Source organism: Notothenia rossii (genome assembly GCF_949606895.1).
Source record: "Notothenia rossii genome assembly, chromosome: 5".
NCBI lineage: Eukaryota > Metazoa > Chordata > Actinopteri > Perciformes > Nototheniidae > Notothenia > Notothenia rossii.
In genome coordinates, this window is record NC_136903.1 from 59,668,979 (window position 1) to 59,689,487 (window position 20,509).

Here is a 20,509-nt window from a genome sequence, read left to right on the forward strand (position 1 = left end):
TTACTAGAGAGATATTATTCAATAAATAATTCATACATGATCATCGTTAAGACATTAGGTGTAAAATAAAGCCATTTGTAAAAGGAAAATAAATTCAAAACACAAGTACGATCAGGAAAGGCTCTCGTCTATGTGTTAAGAAGGATTTGAAAGAAGACACAGATTCAGCAGACGCTTTCCTCAGGCAGATTGTTTCTTGGCCTTGGTGCCCGACAGCAAACACTGCTGTGTGTCCCCTTCAGTTTGCAGCGGGGCCAGGATGCTGTTATGTACCTACTGTAACTTCTTATTGAGCCCTGTCTCTCCCTGAGGCAGCACACAGTGTACAGACTGCACTTTATGTGTATGTGTGTAACAGTCTCACCTGGCCCGGTGCTGTCAGGCTTGTCTGAGGTGTCGGTGCTGGAGCACGTCTCCTCTCCCTGTGAAAGGAACACACAAAGATTTGACTGAAGAGAAATATACAGGACTTTACGATGACTTATTATTTATTTCAGAAGGATTTTGTTTATCATTTTGGGCTATGATTGGGCACTACGGTTCAAACGCATATCAATACAAGTATTTTCTTCAAGACAACATGTTCTTCTCATTTTCAGGTTCATATTTGTATGTAGTGTCTGTACTGGGACATGTCTCCATGCTTTAATGTTCAAAAAGCTCCTTATTTTTCTCATACTGCCTGTGCTGCAGCACCTCTTTTCACCCTCTGTCTGAAACCAGAGCCCAGTCTGGTCTGATTGGTTAGCTGACCAGCTCTTTTGTGATTGGTCATCCGCTTAAAGATGTCCCGCCCCTTAGCCTATCACTCACAATGTGTTGAAGCGCTAGCCAATAGAAGCGTGAGTGTTCCGTAGTGATGTCATTATGTTAAAGAAGTAAACAAACATACAATAATGATATATGTTGACATCATTAAGACAATGTATTCAGTTACGGCCCAGTCCTACCTTTCTCTCCACAAACACAAAAACTGTTTTAATATTAATACTATTGAAACAAAAGGAGGCCTAACTTATATTTTCTTTGTACCGATACCTGACTTTGTAAAGCTTACATTTGCTAATTAAATTGATCATACACAATTAAAATAATATTCTTCTTTAACTACAAAACACATGTATAGCCATACATTAAATAGCTTTAGGTTTAGTTGAAAACTCGATTCTGATTGGTCCATTCAGAACACGTGACACGTTGTTAATACCGAACAGACAGACCGCTGTCAAGGACTTATTGACCGTTGTTAAGGACGCTCACATCTGCACAAACAAGTCTGTTCGATTTAACTGTATACAGTTTGGCCGAACAAGACAAGAGTGACAAGAAAACAGCAGAGAAGTAACGGGCAGAAATCCTCCTTTTTACGCAGCGGTCCAGACATAGACATCAAACGGCGACAAATATTCAGTTGCCAGTTACTTTGGCATTAGGGCAGGGATATCTAGATACTTTCCAAGGTTTGACATAATGAATTGTGCTACTTTTAAAGCAAGCAGCGATGTTTTGAAATCTGTAATCAAAAAGCTCCTCAAAAACGCTATCGAAGCAGTTCCTGCCGTTGCTACGTTAGTTCAAACAGTAACAACGGACTATTTTTCTTAGCGGATGCATGTCAATTTAAATCAATACATACAACAATTTTTTAAATCAATAAAATCATTTTCTAAATCCATAAAAGCATTTCAATTAATAGTGGGAGTCATAACGTTACTTTGTTGAGAATGTGGCCATGTAATAAGCGGGATAATGTGTAGCGACTTGGTCATTATGGGGAAAAGAACACCTTCATACCGATCTAGATCCCTCCGCTTCGCGTCGGGCTCCTGATCAGCCTGTCGGTGTTCTTTTCCCCTTAATGACCGCGTCGCAGCACATTATCCCTTACGTGTTTTATATTTGATATAAAGCTGCAAATTCCATTTTCATGGAGCATTTAATTAAAAGTAGCAAAGTCCAACAGGTCAGTTACCTGAAACCAGTGGCGGTTCTACAGGGTGGCACGGGGTGGCAGCTGCCACCTCAGAAAAATGCCTTGCCACCCCAGCTGCCACCCCAGTTGGCAGCTTTGTTTTGAAAGAAAAGTTGTGGCTCATCGGACATTTATGACAGAAAATCTCTAATGTCCGAGTGCAAGTGAATGCAGCACAAGACGCGCCTTGTAACCCCTCCCCCGGCCCTGGCGCGAGTCTGGAAATATGATTGGCGGCGATTTCCTTTGAACGGGGGACAGCGCAAAACGAGAAGCATTTCGGATCCAAGTAGACGGAAGGAATGAGGTATTTGCGGTCTACAATGACAGAGAAGAGACTGTCAAGTTTGGCAGCAAGGCAAGTTTATTTTTATAGCACTTTTCTGTACGCGACAATTCAAAGTGCTTTACAAAACAAATTAAAATACTTTTTAGGAATACATACAGTAAATCACATATATAATGGCATTTTACAACAGGCCTTACAAAGCAAATTTAATAAAATAATTAAAATAAACACCACAGGTATACAATACATGTTTAAAATGTATACTCTAGTGCGAATATGAGCAGCTCAATTAAAAGATGCGGCAAAGAGATATGTTTTTTAGTCTCGATTTAAAAATAGTAAGCGTTCCTGCGGACGTGCATGATTTGGGTAGTTTGTTCCAGAGTGTCCGGGCATAACAGCTAAATGCTGCCTCTCCATGTTTTGTTTTTACTCTCGGAACCGATAGCAGACCCGTCCCAGAAGACCTGAGGCACCTTGATGGCTCGTAATTATGTAGGAGTTCAACAATATACTTTGGTCCTAAACCATGTAATGATTTAAAAACTAGCAATAGTAGCCTACTTTAAAATCAATTCTTTGGCCGACTGGAAGCCAGTGTAAAGATTTCAGAACCGGACTGATGTGATCCACTCTTTTAATGTTAGTGAGGACACGTGCAGCAGCGCTCTGAATCAGCTGCAGCTCTCTGATGGATTTTTTTTTGTCAGCCCTGTGAATACACTATTGCAGTAGTCCAGTGTACTAAAGATAAAAGCATGGACAAGCTTGTCTAAGTCCTGTTGTGACATTAGTTTTTTAATCCTTGATATGTTCTTCAGGCTGTACTCAGCATTGAATCAAAACGCACCATAGCTTCAAATCTTAATAAGTTTGTGAGGCGTTTTGCTGAGCAAGATGGTAATCATTAACTCCTCCAAAAAATATAGTTTTTTTCATAATAACACTGAATATGTGAATCATAACAGTGATTGATAGCTAATACCATATTAATTTAGACAAACATCGACGAGACAGTTCATTAATATACTTATTGCAGCAGTCTGCATAGATTTGGTACCCCTGCTGGTCTAAGAGTGAGACAAACGCATTCAGTTATTGTTCAGTTAAAATTCATTAAAACCCTCTATGGTACGCACTATGATGCCATATGGGAAAAAAATGTTTGGAGTGTTTTTTTGTCATATAATAGACCAAATAAACATCTAAAACATTTTTAAATAAATAATTATTTGGGGGTACTTTTTGGGGTGTGTTGCCCGGAGGCAACACTGTACCATAATGGTAAGTTATGAAAAAAAAAATAATAATACATGGGACTTTTATAGCACTTTTTATGAAACTCAAAGACGCTTTGACAGAGAATTAAGAAAAGACAACAAAGAATTACAAAGAAATACAAAAAGAGATAAACAAAACAGAAAATAGGGGTGGAGGGGGGGGTCAGTGGTTGAATGCAGTGTTGAACAGGTGGGTTTTGACTGATGTTTTGAATGCTGTGAGGGAGGAAGAATCTCTGATGGGTTGGGGTTGGAAAGAGAGTTATTGTTTCAAATTTGAACAAAATGTATTTAAAAACACATGGAAAATACTAAATAGCCTCAACAGGTTACATGCCAATTAAAATGTGAAAATCGTTATTTTTTATATATTAACAAGATTACATGTCTGAATGTTGCCTGCAGGCAACATTGTACCATTGTGAAACAACCTTTAGGAATGAATACGCAAAGAGCCTAGGCATCTTTCATCAAACTTTATTTAGCCATTTGACAAAAATAGACTCGCTATTGTGGAAGTTCATGAAGCAGTTCTTGTCATCAGTGAAGCACGGGTACGTGACACACTTTGATCACTGCACTTTCACCCTTACAGCCAGGGTGTTTGCACCGGCCCTTTTTCTCCACCCACACAGGCCAATGGTCATTGTGGTCTTGATGCACATGTGTTGATGGCACTGATGAGGAAGAACCTCTGTGCTTCTTCTCAGCCAGGTCTCTGTCAACATTATGAGATGTTCTCCCCCTCTCCTTCAAAACTTTCCTCTCGTTGCAAAGGCAACTTGCAACTTCAGCTTTGAATTTAAGCAGGCTGTACACTTCTTTCTTGGGGATGCCGCAGTCCTTGCAGTCCCTGGGGTACAAGAGCCACGCATTCACTAGAGTGAAATCCATCATGTGAAACACGATCTTGTGATGCCACTTCCTTGACCTGATCTTTGTTCTGTAGAGAGCAATCAGCGAGTCTAGAAGATCCACTCCTCCCATACTTTTATTGTATGCATGCACAACACTTGGGCAGGTAACCTGCAATGTTTTTTTCTTTTTCTTATCCCAGCTTTGCACAGATCGTTGGGTTGGCTTTAACATCAAATGTATCTTGGTTAAATTGTAGAGATCTATGATGAATGGTATGCTTTTGAACAGTTTATACCTAAACACACAATACCACAATATCATGGTGAATCCATAATGGTACGGTGTTGCCTCAAGGCAACATTTGCATTTTAACAAGTTTCCATTACCTAATTAGCAAATTAAGTATATTAAACTATTAGAAATTAAGGTTTACTCACCTATTATTGTGAATACATTGGTTTCCAGACAAGAAATGCGCAGGAAATTACGTTTTTAGACACATTTCTTGGAGAGAAATGGCTGAGCTGATCCTTGTGGGAAAGGCAGTAAACAGGGTCTTCAAATTGGCCGCCAGAGAGTCATGGGACAAATTCAAACACTACTATTGGTTCCTTATGGTCCGGCCTCTTTTTTTTAAAGTATTGCGTCATAATTTGAGATGTATTGTGTGAATGCAAAAGGCAAAAAATCGGTATGTTGCCTGGAGGCAACATCATACCATAGAGGGTTAAATGAATTCTGCCACCTTATATACAGTATTTATATTTAAGGCTTTACTGATGTGCCACAATAATGTCACCAAATGTTATTGAGTTAAAATAAATATTGTGGCTTTCCAAGTTAACATTACAGTAATTGATATGACTGCGATTAAATCAGCATATACTTCTGCCAGGGGATGCCACCCCTGAAATTCTCCTGCCACCCTCTTGCCACCCCATGAATATTTGTCTAGATCCGCCCCTGCCTGAAACCTATTTTGTTACATTTAACAGCACACTAAGAATACAACGTTTTAGATAAAAATGATATGACAACATTATCTGATCTGGTTTCGGAAGTGTTGTTACTTAGGTATTAAAAAATACATCATTAACTCTTCACCATTATTTTGTACAGTACCCAGAGGGCATTAGGGTCGGCTGCCCATCAACTTGGAAGGAAATACAATTTAAAAAATGTTTTCCCAGCGGAAACTTTATCACCCAAACATTTTGATTTGTTATGTCAAGGGCCTACGCTGAGGCAGTAGGAATTATTGTGTGGGTGGGCCTGGAGAAATGTAGGTGGGCCAGGGGGAGACTTATTAAGCGTGGGGTCTGAGCTGAAACTTCATTAATGATTTTAATGATTTTTTAATGCAATAATTGAACATAAGCATAAACTAGCAATGAAAACAAAAACATATGCAATGTGTGTAAAACTGACATCAACATGACTAGGGATGGGTATCATTAAGGTTTTAATGGTAGGCCTACTACTACTTTTATTGATACCGCTTATCGATCAGGTCTTTTATCGTTTTTTTTGGAGAAAAAAATAAGTTAAACTAACTAAAAAAATTGTGAACAAAACTAACATTGCTTTTTATTTTAATTAAAGGCCATGTAATGCATCTAACACAGGTGTTTTTTAACATGTAGTTTAGATATCACCAGAATGAAAATAAATAAAAATGTTTAAAGTTTCGTCATAATTAAATGACATATACGTTAAAAACCGATGTTGGTTCCGAAGTTTGCCGAGTACGCCCCCGATCACTCCCGAACGAGCGGTGACGTCACACGTGGCAAACATTGCCATTTGATCAAATCAGTCCAAATGGCAAGCAACGCGATAACTTCAGACAGCGACAGCGACAGCGATCATTCAAGCTCAGATTCCGTGGGTTATCTGGATTCAGTTACAGAAGTAGAGAGTGAACCAGCTAGCCTTTCACTTCAAGGCATCTTGCCTTATAAGTACGAGCCTCCTGACCAGCAATCGAACAACGAGGCAGAAACTTGTGAAAGAGAAGCGGATTCCGCAGCCGGCGAGACTCGAGTCGGCAATACTGAATGGTAAATTATGTTTTATTTAATTTGACCTGCACTAAATGTCGATCTTAATTTGTCATCTGTTCCTCACACGTCCGGCAGATATTGTTTTGTTTTTTAATGTTATGTACAATATTCAGGTGTACATGTCAATGCTGTGAAAGCATGCCCACTGCAGATGAATGTGTATGCTACAGAGAGATCTGGCAGGTGATGGAACAAATAGACAGTTTGCAACCTACTGACCAGATAGCAGAGTCCTGCATCGGGTCAGGTATCAGCGGGTACCCGACGGGTGACCCGCAAAAAAGGTGATTTGCGGGTGGTATTTTTTCAAACGCTTTTTTCCGGGTTTGCTTCGGGGTAAAACAAAGATGATGCGGGTCCGGTTGCGGGTGTTGCATAATAAATATATTTAAACAATAATAATTTAGTTTAATGTTTAAATCCTCAGACCTCTCCTCCGCGGTACCGAGCATAATCATAACCTCTGCAGTGCATCTATCTGCTGCTGAGCGCACCACATTCTGAATGGCTGAGGTGAAGCTCTCTAGCGGAGAATACAGCATTTTCAATAACTCTTCCTCAAGAGCGAAATCCAACGTCTGGGAGGCTTTTGGTGTCATCCTAGATGGAGAAAATAAACAACATCCCAGGCTTTTTGAGCCAAATATGCAACTGCGTGTGTTAATAATTGCACGTTGTCACTGCTTTTGCGGGTTCGGGTCGGGTTGCGGATCATGTGCCGGCGGGTCGGGTCGGGTCGGGTTGCGGAACTAATTGGCAATATGTGCGGGTAGCGGGGCGGGTTCGGTAGGCCTACTGCACGTCACGGGTGCGGGGCGGGAGCGGGTCTTGAAAATCAGACCCGTGCAGGACTCTGCCAGATAGAAGACACCGACGAGAAACCAAGGTGCATTATTAGCCACCCAGGCTTTAGAGAAGGCTGTCTCAGTGTTTGGACACTGAAAATAGCGTATCTTCAATACAAACAACAACACAGAGCAGTTGATGGCCCACTACACCAGTAAGTAAATATTGATTGACCCAACTGCCTATTGCAGCTTTGCTTTCATATAATAATTTTAGTCGCTACAGATATGGTACACTTTTAAAGATACCATTAAACTCTTTCAAGCAGTCAAAAACAGCTTGGCTTTTATTTTTTCTGTGTATGCAAGTTCAATTTATGCTTGGGAAAAGAAACAACTACACAGGTGAGGAAATATATAAGAGGTCTATGATTCTGTCAAGCAGTCATGTATAACCTCATATTTATTTTGTACAAGTAAAATACAAATATCATGTTATAAGCCAATTTGTAACCATTGCTACATAATAGTACTACATAACATTTTATTTTTCTCCAAATATATTTATAATCTGTATACTTTTTTTTCATTAGGAAGCATCGATATACAGCTTATCGACAGTTTGTAGGCTACGTTGGTGCTGGGGTGTAGGAACTACTCGGCCCAAAAATCAGAGTCCCGCTGCCTGCATGTGCTGTAACCGAGATACGGAAGACTTACCCTGAGCCGGGAGGCCGCTATCAGGGATTTCAATGGCCAAATCTGTAATTTGACATAAGTCATGCAGCTGAACTGGTTAAAATGGTTTCGCATGATGTAAATAATTTACAAAGTACATCATTTACAATATTATTTTTCCAAAGAAACATGTAAATATAACAACATTTTCCAAATCACAAATTTGTAAGATTGTATTAATTTACTGTTTGATAAATAAAAAAGGGTTCTTTTGTTAATTTTTCACTTGTAACATTTTATCTTTATTGCAGTGTACATTAGTCTTTTTGGTATATGTGCGAGCCCACAAATAATTAAAAGTGGTAAAAATAATAAAGATATTCAGACGTAATTCATTTTTGGCCTTACTTATTTCACTTCAACTTTTATATATTTCAGTCACTAGGCAAGTTCACTGTACTCTGGTGACATTTAGCTCAAGCTGGCATAACACCTGTAGTAACTTAATTCTGACCCGAGTTTTGTGAACAATCTTCCAGCACCCATGATCAATGTTTATAGCAATCAGGAAACATTCACAGCTCACAACTACACATCGCTTCCCCATCATGAATTGTTAGATAAAAAAAGTTTAGCGAGGTCCGGTTACACATATGTTGAGCGAAAATAGCGGAAGGATACAAAATAAACAATCCAGACGAGGCTGGTGTTTGCCACGTGTGACGTCACACAGCTGGGTTAATGGCTGGCAAGCTTTTCGCTACCGGAGCGGAATAACACGGGAAAGTGGCACACATTTCATGTTATTTGGGGGGTATTTATGGAAAGAATCATTGATGTTGATATGTCAAATGAAACAGTGGAAAGTGATGAAGCGATTTATTAACACAGAATAACATTTATTTTGGACATTACATGGACTTTAAATAGATAATATTTCACATCAAAAGAAACAACAATGTTTTAAAACATCGTATTAAATAATCTGATGACAGAATAGCTGAAACTTTAACAAAATAAATAACTCAGTTACCTCTAATCATTAGCCCATGTTTGTATAATGTAACTGTGCGTTGCTGCTAGCATACCGTACATAACACCTGACGTGAAAACGTTACTCGTGGACGAGGCTACAGAGCTACCAGAAAGACAGTGGAACCCGGTGCATTTCTCCGTCTGAATGTGGTGCACTTTAGCTAAATGTTTCGAAAAATTGCTCGTGTTACCGCCCTTACATGCTAAACTCTTATTGCACTTTTGGTAACGAGGATTGTCCACATCGAGACGGGTAAAGTTTAACCAAACCTCGGAGCGCTTTCTCTCCGTTTAATACCGGGGCTCGGTACCCATCGCTACACATGACTGGCTCGGCGGCCACAGGTTGTTTATCCTTGACAGTCGCACAGTGGACATAAACTGAGAGTCTTTTCATATTCAGCAAATGTGTACACGCTTCACTGCAGACCTCAAGAAAAAATAAGACTTTAAGTCACTCATGGCAAAACTTACTTTACTTACTAATTTAAAAAAAATGCAATCCCTGTTCCATTGTCATGAAGGTGGAAGCTAACTATATTCAGAATACGTTTTATTGGATCCAGGCTAGAAACATGTTTATTTCTGCTGTAAAGTTGGGCATTTTAACATGGGGGTCTATGGGAATTGATCCTTTCTGCATCCATCCCCTGTTGGCCACTAGAGGAACTACAGTTTGTGGCACTTCCTTCTGGGCTTCCCGGCTCTGCGCTATAACGCGCTGATTGGCTGTGGGTTGGCCAGAAGTGCATGTGGGTGGGCCCAGGCCCACCCACATGCACCCACTCTGTTCAAGTGCACCCACATGCACTTGAACAGAGAGATCTGTTCAAACTCTAATGTTGCGTCTCAGGAGACATTCTCCTCACCTTGCTGCTCTCGTCTCTGTCCTCTCCATCAGCTTTGCTCTCCGCCTCGTCTTTCACCTCCTCTGCTTTGCACACGCTGACAAAAGAAATGACAGAAAAAAACCTTTAATACCTCAGACTATGTCCTACTGAGCAATGTCTTGTAAGGACAACACTTGCAAGGGTGGAACTAAAAGGATTAGAGAACACACACTGTGAGTTCCCTTTATGTTTGACTAAAGATGTCAGAAAACATGAAACGACTACAGAAGAAGAAAGAGCTACCAAGATGCAGAGATGCAACAAAGTCAGAATATGACCTGTCAAATATGATCTGAAGTAAAGAAAAGAGCTAAAAGCACCACAGAGAAAGAATTTCCTGAGGCACCAAAAAAAAAAAAAGAAAGGGTAAAAAAGTTTGACATGACAGCACATCACCCTGTGGCTGATGCAGGAGTTAAAGAATAAACAGCAGGGAAATAAAACGACTTCCTGTTTCATCGAGTGTTGATCACAGCAACGTGTTAGTGAGAGGTACTCTGAGAGAGTTTAGAATACATAATACAATAGCCATTTCTGTCTTTGCTAATATAAACGTATACACAGATTTAAATTAGATTAAACTAAATTATTAGACATTGTATAATAATTGAATATGTGTTTCATATGTTTATCAACATTTAATAGAGAGCTAAAGTGTGAAAAAAACGATTATTATGCTTAAATCTTTTTTTATCATTTTCTTTCATAACTTTTAGGCTTGATTTAAAATATGTTAAATCACTTTGAAACTGAGATATTTTTCACATATTCACTATTTCAAATAAAAATGTAAGCTCACGCAAATCTGAATAATGCAATCTGGAAGTTAACATAAACAAAACAATATATAGTTCAACTATATAATAAAATTCTATATACTGTAAATACAACATTTTGTGAAACACTACATACAGTATATTGTAAACCTGGTGGGATGAATTATGTGCAACTACTTTTTTTGTTGTATTTTGGATATTTACACACTTAATAATAATACACACTATCTGATTTTTTGTCATTTATTTAATGACAAAAGTTAAATAAAAGTCCCTCTGCAACTCAAGCGAGCAATCCTCCATAAAAACTTTACAAGTTTAAGTCCAGTCCAGAATTGTTAAGATTCATAAATAGCAAACTTGTTGTCCAGACACTGCGGCATTCCTGAGTCAGCACCTGAACTTTTCATGCCGTCTTTGAGCATATTGACGGTTTATAGATTCATCCTGGTAATGTTTCCTTTCTGTGAATTTGTTTTCATTTCCCCATCCTGCTTGCACCCTGTGTTGGCCGCCTGCTGCGTTAGCATTCTGATCCAGCAGATGCTCCTGCAGCACAGTGGCTCAGCGGGGAGCAGCTTCAGGTTCAACAGGTAATAAAGCGGACGACAACTTCAATTACCTTCAGGAAGACGATCAAAGCTTCACACGTGCCTCATCTTCTCAAGTCTGGGAAATACATTTCCCACGCTAAGTCTACGCTTCCCTCTTTCCCTCTTGGTCACTCTCTCTGTCAATTATAACTCTCAGGCTTTTGTCAGAATAGCTTCTACTTAGAACACTTCGAAGTAAAGTGAAACTGCCAGAGAAATGACTTTATACATCTTTCAGAGTTTTGCAAAAAATCTAATACTTTACAGAATGTGCAGCTGTGTCTGTCATCTATATAAATGTCTCTCTTTCCCCATTCATATTTTTGTCACTGATCTGGTTGAAATAATTGTCACGCTAATGTCACCCTTAGCATATCTTCCTATGTGTTTATAACATTGTTCTTCACACTCAGCATGTGAAGCAGCAGTGTGGGTGGGGAGATGGCTCTGCTGCTGATAGAGCACACATCAGAGGTGGCACCGTGTGTGTCTCACACCAGAGTTGGCAACCTCCTGCTGTGATGGCTCCTACAGAGAGTAAAGGAGGCAGAGAGCGTGGAAGGAGCAGAGGCTCCTGATGGGGGCTGCAGGAAGCTGATTTATGGATGTGCGTGTGTGTCCCTCCTGCACCTGTCTCTACTTTAGACCCTGAAGATAGCATTTTGATCCGTTGGCAAAAGGTTAATGGGATTTTTCCATTAGATTTCGGAATATTGCAGAGAATAATAATATCTGTGGCTAACACATGTTTGCCACAGATATTACAGGTTTTGTTCAGCAGGATAATCTCCACATATTAACACCGCTTTTATGATTTATTGGTAAAAAGCAAAGTAAAACGCTTGTGTAAGGCTACAAAGGAACTACAGCACGGTCAGATGACTTCACGTCACCACCGCTAAACTAAAGGCGGCTAATGTTAGCGTAATGCTGTTTTGTAGTCTCATTGAGACACCTGTTGAACTGATCTTCTATTGAAACATAGACAATTCAGACATTCACCAGTGGGGTATTTAGTGATGTATATTTGTGTCATAGAACAAAACGCAAATATCTATTAAAGGTGGGGGATGACATTTTGGAGAAACCAGCTTGAGTGTGCTAGAATTTGAAAATACCCAACTGGAAAAAAATCTGCCACTTCCTTCAGACTTCCTTACAGAGCCCCTCCTCCAACACACACGAACGCGCACATGACCAATGAGGGCACGAGATAAGTTTGTGCACAGATGGAAGGCTGACAGGCAGGTAGGCCATCCAGTTATTTTAGCCTGGCCGACTCAGATGATTGGTCGTTCTTTTTACAGTACTACGGCTTCCACAGATGAAATTTTTTTAATGGATTTTTTGTCAAAGCACTTAAGATATTCATTGCTTTCGGGATGTTAAGAGCATTCCATGGAATATAACAAAAGTGTATCTCAAGCCGGTTTCTTAAACTTACCTACCCCACCTTTAAGCTTGTGTTTACGTGTGTTAAATAATGATTAGTTAGCTGTTGACTTCTGCTTGAGGGAACCCAGAATGGGAACTAATTTCAGGGTTCAAAGACTCATTCCTGCATAACTCTATATAGTGGTGCAGTGACGAGTCCTAAAACCCAGAAGTGAGTTAGCATTTTGCCACTACCGGTTCCCTCGTCTCAGAGTCAATGGGATTACTCCATAGGATTTTGGAGACCCAAATTTAAGAGATGAATTACGTTTTGTTCTACGACATTAAATACATCAGCAGTGACCCCACTGGGGATGTTTGAAGAGTTTACGTGTCTGAAAGACGACGGTTGTTAACATGTGGCTGAATAGGACTATAGAAGTTGTCGAGGAAGTTGTACGTCATTACACCGAACACGTAAACACTCCCGCTAAGTTTGTTTGCCCTGTTCTGCTTGAAAGCAAGTACCTGCCTCCTGAAAACTGTTAAATCAAAAGCTTCAACTTGTACAATTTTGAATCTGTAGTTTTGTATATGGATCTCAAGTTGGCGTGACGTTGAAGCAGCGACCCTGTTGTAGTTCGTTTATAGCATAACGTTAGCATTTTGCTTCTGGCGATTAGATTTATGATTAGAAAATTATAAAAGTAGGGTAGACATTTGGAGGTTATCTTGCTGAACAAAGCATGCATTTATAAAACAGGTTCGTTTTCCAAAGACTTTATTTCAAGCTAATTTCCAAAATCCTATGGAGAAATCCCATTGGTTTTTTGTCGAGGGAACCCATGCGCTGCTCATTTCCGGGTAAATACTTCATCCCTGCACCACTCTATAAAACTGGGGATAGGTCACTTACCCGGTTCCATGCTTACTATGTGTCAAACTACAGTATGTCATTTGTGCTAATTTAAAAGAAGGTTGCATTTAGAATTTGCACTTCCAAAGTCATGTGTCTGAAAGAGTGCTCTGCCTTATAATATAATCTTGAAAGCATCCCCATTTCAAAAACTAGGTAAAGACACATACCGCGTACACACAAGTAATACAGATTCAAGCTGAATATTGTGTGTGGTGTAAAATCTTTGAATATTGTTGTCACGCTGTGCTTACTTTAACTTTAATATTTGATAGTCAACTTTAATATATACAACACCACCATTTTTTTTAAAACAAATAACATTAATATTATCATCCTGAATTAAAAATCTAGAATAGCTAAAGGCACACTTTTGCTGTTATAGAATTGCGTAGAACACCAAAAAATCATAAAAGGGAAGAAAATGAATGAAAAACAGATCTGCCATGTGAAGCTTCAACTACCAGAGGTGCTTTTCAAAACGCTCTAAAATAAGGCTTTTTCCACTGCATGACCCTGTGTGTGTGTGTGTGTGTGTGTGTGTGTGTGTGTGTGTTTGTGTGTGTGTGTGTGTGTATTCTACCTGTCAGCCATGTCGGCGGGCCCCTCCCCCCCTCCCTGTTCAGCAGACAGTGCCGTGACGTCGGGCATCCCCACCCTCTCCAGGAAACACAGGTCAGGGTCAGCACGCATGGCATTGTACCGCTCGTAGCCTGTTCAAAGGAAAACACACACCGCATTAACACACATGTTCACACACACACCAACAATGGTTCATATTTATGCAAAGGATAGTGTTGGGTCATACACCTGCTAAAAGGTGAAGCAACCTGAGAGTATGAGAACTAAAGTGACTGTGCTCAGGCGAACACTCATAGATACCAAGGTGCAGTTTGACAGCTCACCATGTTTGTGGACTCCAATGAGCAGAGACTTGTCGGCGTCTGTATCCCACCACGAGGCTGGAATCTCTATGTAGTCGATGTCAGGGAGTGACACCTCCAGTTTACTGTCAACACACACACACACACACACACACACACACACACACACACACACACACACACACACACACACACACACACACACACACACACACACACACACACACACACACACACACACACACACACACACACACACACACACACACACACACACACACACACACACACACACACACACACACACACACACACACACACACACACACACACACACACACACTGTGTCAGTCGCTGCTGTCTGGACTCTCAGGCTCACAGAAGACACAAGCAAACACTCAGGGGCAAATGATTCTGACTGAGGGTCTCACCACTTCAGTCTCCTCACCCCTTTTAATTTACTGGTAATGCAAACAAACAAACAAACAAACAGGTAGATGTGTTTACATTACAACTAGAGATGTCCCAATCCGATCACGTGATTTTCAAAAGATCGGAATCGGGAGAAAAAAATCGGGGATCGGGATTTTTTTTTTAATAAATACTTTTTTTTAATTTTGTATTCAATGTTAAAAAACAAAAATGACCATTTTTAAGTCTTAAAGTCATCCTGAGGCCTTAGTTTTGGTTTCAAATTACACAACATCATGTATGTGTTGCTTCTTTGGGGCTTGTTTTCATAGACCTCGTTGCTTATTTCTCTCAAATCTGGCAACAGAGTGGACAGGGCGCAGTGTCTAATTGTAGCAGTAAGCTAACGAGTACTGATAAGCTTTATTTTGTTTTGATCCAATGCTGCACAACTGAACTGATCCAATGCTGCTGTGAAAAAAAGAAGCTATATCCATGTTGGATAGAATATCCAATTTAAATAAAAAAATAACCTTCAGGGCCAACTTGAATGCTTTTTTTCTTTTTTTCTCTCTTAATGCATTGCATAAAGATCGGATCGGGAAAAATCGGTATCGGCAAATTGTCAAATTCAAATGATCGGAATCGGATCGGGAGCAAAAAAAGGGTTTGAGGGAGTGTTTTCTTTTAATTTATTTTAAAGGAGTAATGACTTTGGCTTTTCATTCATTAAACCATTGCTATTCTAACTCTTCAATGGGCATTCACATGTAAATATCTTGCAGAATCTATTGAATGCTATTTCACCCATATTACCGTTATAACACCCATGTAACACATGAATACACCCCTATTAAAGCCATATTTGACCATTATTACGCCTATATTACACCCATGTTACACTGTTATTACACGCATATTAGACTGTTATTATACCCATATTACCCCTATGCTTTAACAATATTACACCCATTTTACACATGGACACACCCTGTCAAATGACTGTATTCCCCAGGATACAGGGGAACATACAGGATACAGTATACAGGATACATTTAAGGGCTGAAAAGGAAAAAAAATCAGATCCTTATCCTTATCCAAGTGCCTTGTTCATGCTATTCACTCAATTAATCATCACGTACATTTCCTGCCAGATTTTGCATCAAGTGGCAGTACATTTTATCAACAATTAAACCGACCACCTGCTCAAACAGTCCAATAATTATAACTTCAAGAACATGGTTTCTACTCCATACCTGGCAGGTATCCCCTCTAGAGCTTGATTGGCAGCTTCACCCAACACCTCCACCTTCAGGTAGTACAACATCCGCACCCTCAGTAGCACCCTGCAGAAAGAGAGAGAGAGGGGGGGGGTAAGGGATCATGTTCAGCAAGGCGGACATTTTAGTGAAAATCTAAAAGAAAAGAATAGTCACTTCTAATGCGGTAACAGTTACATAACTTAAAATAAAATAAATGTCCTTCTCTTGCCACTACTGACGTTATATTGACAGGACTTATTTCTGCGGATTGATATGACTGCACATAGTCCATGATCTGAAAGTCCTAAGCATTCTGTTATCAAGAAAGAGCCGACCGCTGAATGTCCAAACTAAACTTTGACGCGTCAGCCGGAAAACCGGTCGTGCAGAAAATCCAGTGTGTGGATCCTTCTGAGCGTGTAAAAGACGTGCCCCCCTCTGCAGGATAGCTTTGTATCAACATATAAACACCTATAATATAATCATTCTGATCTCAATGTGCTTTCTAGAAGAAAACATTTCATGTATATTTCAAAGGTTAATTATTACAGTTTTATTTTATGTGAAGCACAACATACCATGCTGTTATAATAAAGTTATAATAAGTTCATCAGCCTTTGAAACTTAAACCATTTTTGAGAATAAATATATAAATAAATATTATTAATAATCATAATTTATCATACACGTGTGACGATTAGTCGACTCATCAACCGAATGACGACTATCAGTTGACAATACAAATCTTTAGTCGAGGGCAGCCCTAATAATAATTACAGCACAGTTCATATTCCTGTCTTCTGTAATGTTTCAAGTAGCTGTTGTTCTGCAGCTCAACCAAACTGAAAACAACTCTTTGTTTTAAACTTGTGGCAGCACACAGATCCAACACACACACAGACTGCTGTTAGTGAGGGTGCACTGACTTGTTGCAGTGCTGTTTCAGGTGCTTCTTGTAGCTCTCGTCCTGCAGCACCACCTCAGGGTTGCAATGCACCAGCCAGTCAGCATTCTTCAGCTCAGGGACGCTCAGCGGGATCTTCAGCTTCTTCCCCTTCCGCCCCCGAGGAACTGGAGCCGATAAACCTGGAGCACAGGGGGGGGGGGGGGGGGGGGGGGGGTGGGGTGTTAGGCCAGGCTCACTTTATGCTGCGTTTCCATTACAGTTTAGAAACTGGGGTAGTAACTATAGTAACACAGTGTAGGCGAGCCGTGACGTCATCTTCAATGCGAAAAGCAAAACTAACATCAGGCGTTAGCTGTTAGCATACAGAGCTCACAGCTCCTCATAATAATAATAATAATAATACATTTGATTTATAGAGCACACTTTAAAGACAAACGACATCTCAAGGTGCTTCACAAAGCTATAAGGACAAATAAGTAAAAATATATCTAAAGGAGCATATTGGATAAAATATGGCAATATAAAAAATAAAAATAACAAGGTTAAGAGGCATAAAAGGTTTAAAAAATAAATAAATAAAGTAAAGGACAGTTAGTAAAATGCGGTGTGTTATCTGTTCAGAAACTAGACCAAAGTTAAACAAGTAGAAACCACATACTGTCTGTTGTCATGGTGAATACAGTCGCTGGTTTATTTCTGTCTGTAGGCCGTTGTTGTGAGTGTGGACGGTCGGAGCATATACAACGTTAGCTTAGCCGATCTCCATTCAGACAACACGCATTTAAAAGGTTCTTCGCCTGCCGTCTGTCTGCAGACTTGTCAAAGCATTAATTCATGGTTTTTACTATCCGGTATCAGTATGTTGTTACTTCGGCATCATTTTGAAACTAATTAAATCACGGTAAAACATGTTCATCTTGTAGTAGTTGCCAGCGATTCTCTCTCTAGTTTAGCATACATACTCAGCCCGGTTGTTGGCCCGGAAAGAACCTCGATTTTGGAGAGCCAGAAAAACTGTGAAAATGTACCCGCTACCCGGAACTACGCCTAGTGGAAACGCAACCAAAAACGGGCCCGGGCACGGCACGCTTAAAAGAGCCTGTGACAGTGTGTTGTCATGCGTGGAAATGGTGAATTACTGAGTTTAGGCACGTTAATAACGTTTTAATTAAGTTGACTACAGTATATTCATATTTGTCAGTGCTGTCATGTCAATTTGGTGAACATAAACATAAATGATCGTGGTGAAGATGATGATTAAATTAGGATTAAAAATCGGTAGTGAGAGCTGCTGAATTTCCTCCCGTCAGATGTGATATAAAAACAAATCGATTATTTTGTAGTTGTAAACTCAAGTGGATGAAACTACATTTAATAGTGCTTTCATGTCAATTCGGCGAAGATATGACACATTAAATGATCGTGAGGAAGATGATTTAAAAATCTTTTGTTTGAGCCGGTCTGCATTTCCTGATGAGAAAACAAACCGATGCTTTTTGTAGTTGTAGTACACCAACATGGATTAAACCTGTGGTTTTTTCTACCACAATGTTGGGGACATTAATGGATAAAATGCACGGATGATTATTATTATTATTATTATTATTATTCCCACTCCGATCGGGGACACTAGATCCACCGTTTCCCCCGCAGCGAGGCTCCCCCCGTTGACAGTTTACGTGGGCTGGGCTGGGTGCAGTGGCGGACTGGCCATCGGGACGAATCCCGATGGGCCCGGTACCGAAGTGGGCCGGTCGGATAAGTCACTAGCACATCCCCCCCACTCCCCCCCGTTGACAATTTACTAGCCGTACCGAAGTGGGCCGGTCCAGAGTCCCGGGAAGATTTTTAGTCCCAGTCCACCACTGGCTACATGACCGTATGATCGCCCATATTGACGCACCTAATTCTTCCTAATCTTCTAACAGATACAACATAAACCGATCCTTCAGCCTCATATGAGCTCTCAGACACGTTCAAAATTAAACTGTCATCGCTGTCTGAGCTTGCTGCTGTGTGCCCCATCGTGCGTTTACATGCAGATGCTGGGATCCTGAACGGTGCAGCTGGAGCGCTGTGCCCGCAATGACGTCACACATCATTTGGCGGGACTTGAAGAATCCCCGAGAAGATCCAGGAAATGGTCAACATTGAAGGGCAGATTAATGGTTATCAAAGTACAAATATCCAAAATCAGTTCAGTAACGGTTTTCAAGGGGACAATATTTACTCAAATTGATGGGTTTGGATGATGGGGGAAACTCGTGTCACAGGCTCTTTAAACCGAGCTGTAGTGGAAATGCGCCATTAGAGTGGGAGATTCAAAGAGATAGGTACGTTTAATTTAATGTATTGATTCTTATGTTATTATTTTATTCTTGTTTAATTGAATTATGTGTTTATTGACTTCTGTCAGAATATCAAAAGTTATGTGTTACTATTGGGGTTGTATCAGTTTTTCAATCACTTTGTTGCTATATAAAATCAGTTAGATTTGATTTCTATGATAACCATGTCTAAAATGAATTATAAGCATTCTAATAATGTATTATAATCTGCTAGCACTTTATAATTGTAGTTTTAATCACTCATACAAACCAAAATTGCTTTATATCAACAATCACAAAACATAAAATTTCATTTTATAATGAGTTATAAGTAACATAATTATTCAGAATTGTTAATCACTGAGTTTACAGTATAAACTCAGCCTATACCCCTGGAAAGTGAAAGGAATACGTAGTAAAGAAAGATTATTATTTATTACAACTATGGACATTATAGTATAGTGCAAGAAAGTATATGAGTGACCAGATATGATGAAGTATTATGATAAAAATATAATTTTTAAGGAGTAACCCATTTTAAACATTAAAGTCTGGTTCTGCTGCATACATGTGTTTCCCTTTCAATCTGTCTAGTGTGTGTTATACTGTAAGAGTGCAATACTAATGTGTGTAGTGCTCTTTAAACAGAGGTAGTGGAGTATAAGGCCTTAGGCTAACGTTACAGTGCATGCTAACAGTGAAATGCTAACCGGAGTGATTGAGCAGCGCCTCATCCTGGCCCTCCTTGGTGGGGGTGATCAGGTCCCAGATGAAACTCTTGATCTTGTCGTCGCCTTTGTAGTGTCTCAGGCAGTACACCAGCAGAGCCCTGCAAAACAAACATATATATATTTCCATGTTTCTAAGGTTACATTGTTCTGTTGTCTTACATACTGTAATACACTCAATAAAAAACATCTTATCAATATTTATTTTCTCTTGTATTTACTTTCAGTTCATTTGATATTGAGGTGATCCAGAAGAAAGACAAAGTAATCGCGTTAGATTAATTTTATTTTGTGATGCCAAAATTAGGTTAAAGACATTTTCAGTAATTCTAACTTAATACATGTTTAAAGTGCCTACCCTGTTCTTGCATGACAGCTCTAACCCTGGGATGTGTTTTCTAGTATGACTTTTCACTGTTTCACCCCTGGTAAACATTTCAGAATGTAATAATAATACTAAATTATATTTATATAGCGCTTT

The 20,509-nt window shown here is 39.7% G+C and overlaps 1 protein-coding gene across 6 annotated transcripts in view; it reads right to left on the reverse strand.

The window, feature by feature from the left end:
• chd6 (chromodomain helicase DNA binding protein 6) overlaps positions 1 to 20,509 on the reverse strand; it is a 149,719-nt gene that overhangs the window by 23,398 nt on the left and 105,812 nt on the right. For all 6 annotated transcript variants that reach the window (XM_079683322.1, XM_079683326.1, XM_079683324.1 and 3 more), the window contains exons 25-31: positions 20,011 to 20,129; positions 16,993 to 17,152; positions 16,061 to 16,150; positions 14,415 to 14,518; positions 14,093 to 14,222; positions 9,830 to 9,905; positions 365 to 422 (exon numbers count right to left, since the gene is read on the reverse strand). In XM_079683322.1, coding sequence (XP_079539448.1) covers positions 365 to 422; positions 9,830 to 9,905; positions 14,093 to 14,222; positions 14,415 to 14,518; positions 16,061 to 16,150; positions 16,993 to 17,152; positions 20,011 to 20,129 — 737 coding nt within the window. The remainder of the gene's footprint in view (positions 1 to 364; positions 423 to 9,829; positions 9,906 to 14,092; positions 14,223 to 14,414; positions 14,519 to 16,060; positions 16,151 to 16,992; positions 17,153 to 20,010; positions 20,130 to 20,509) is intronic.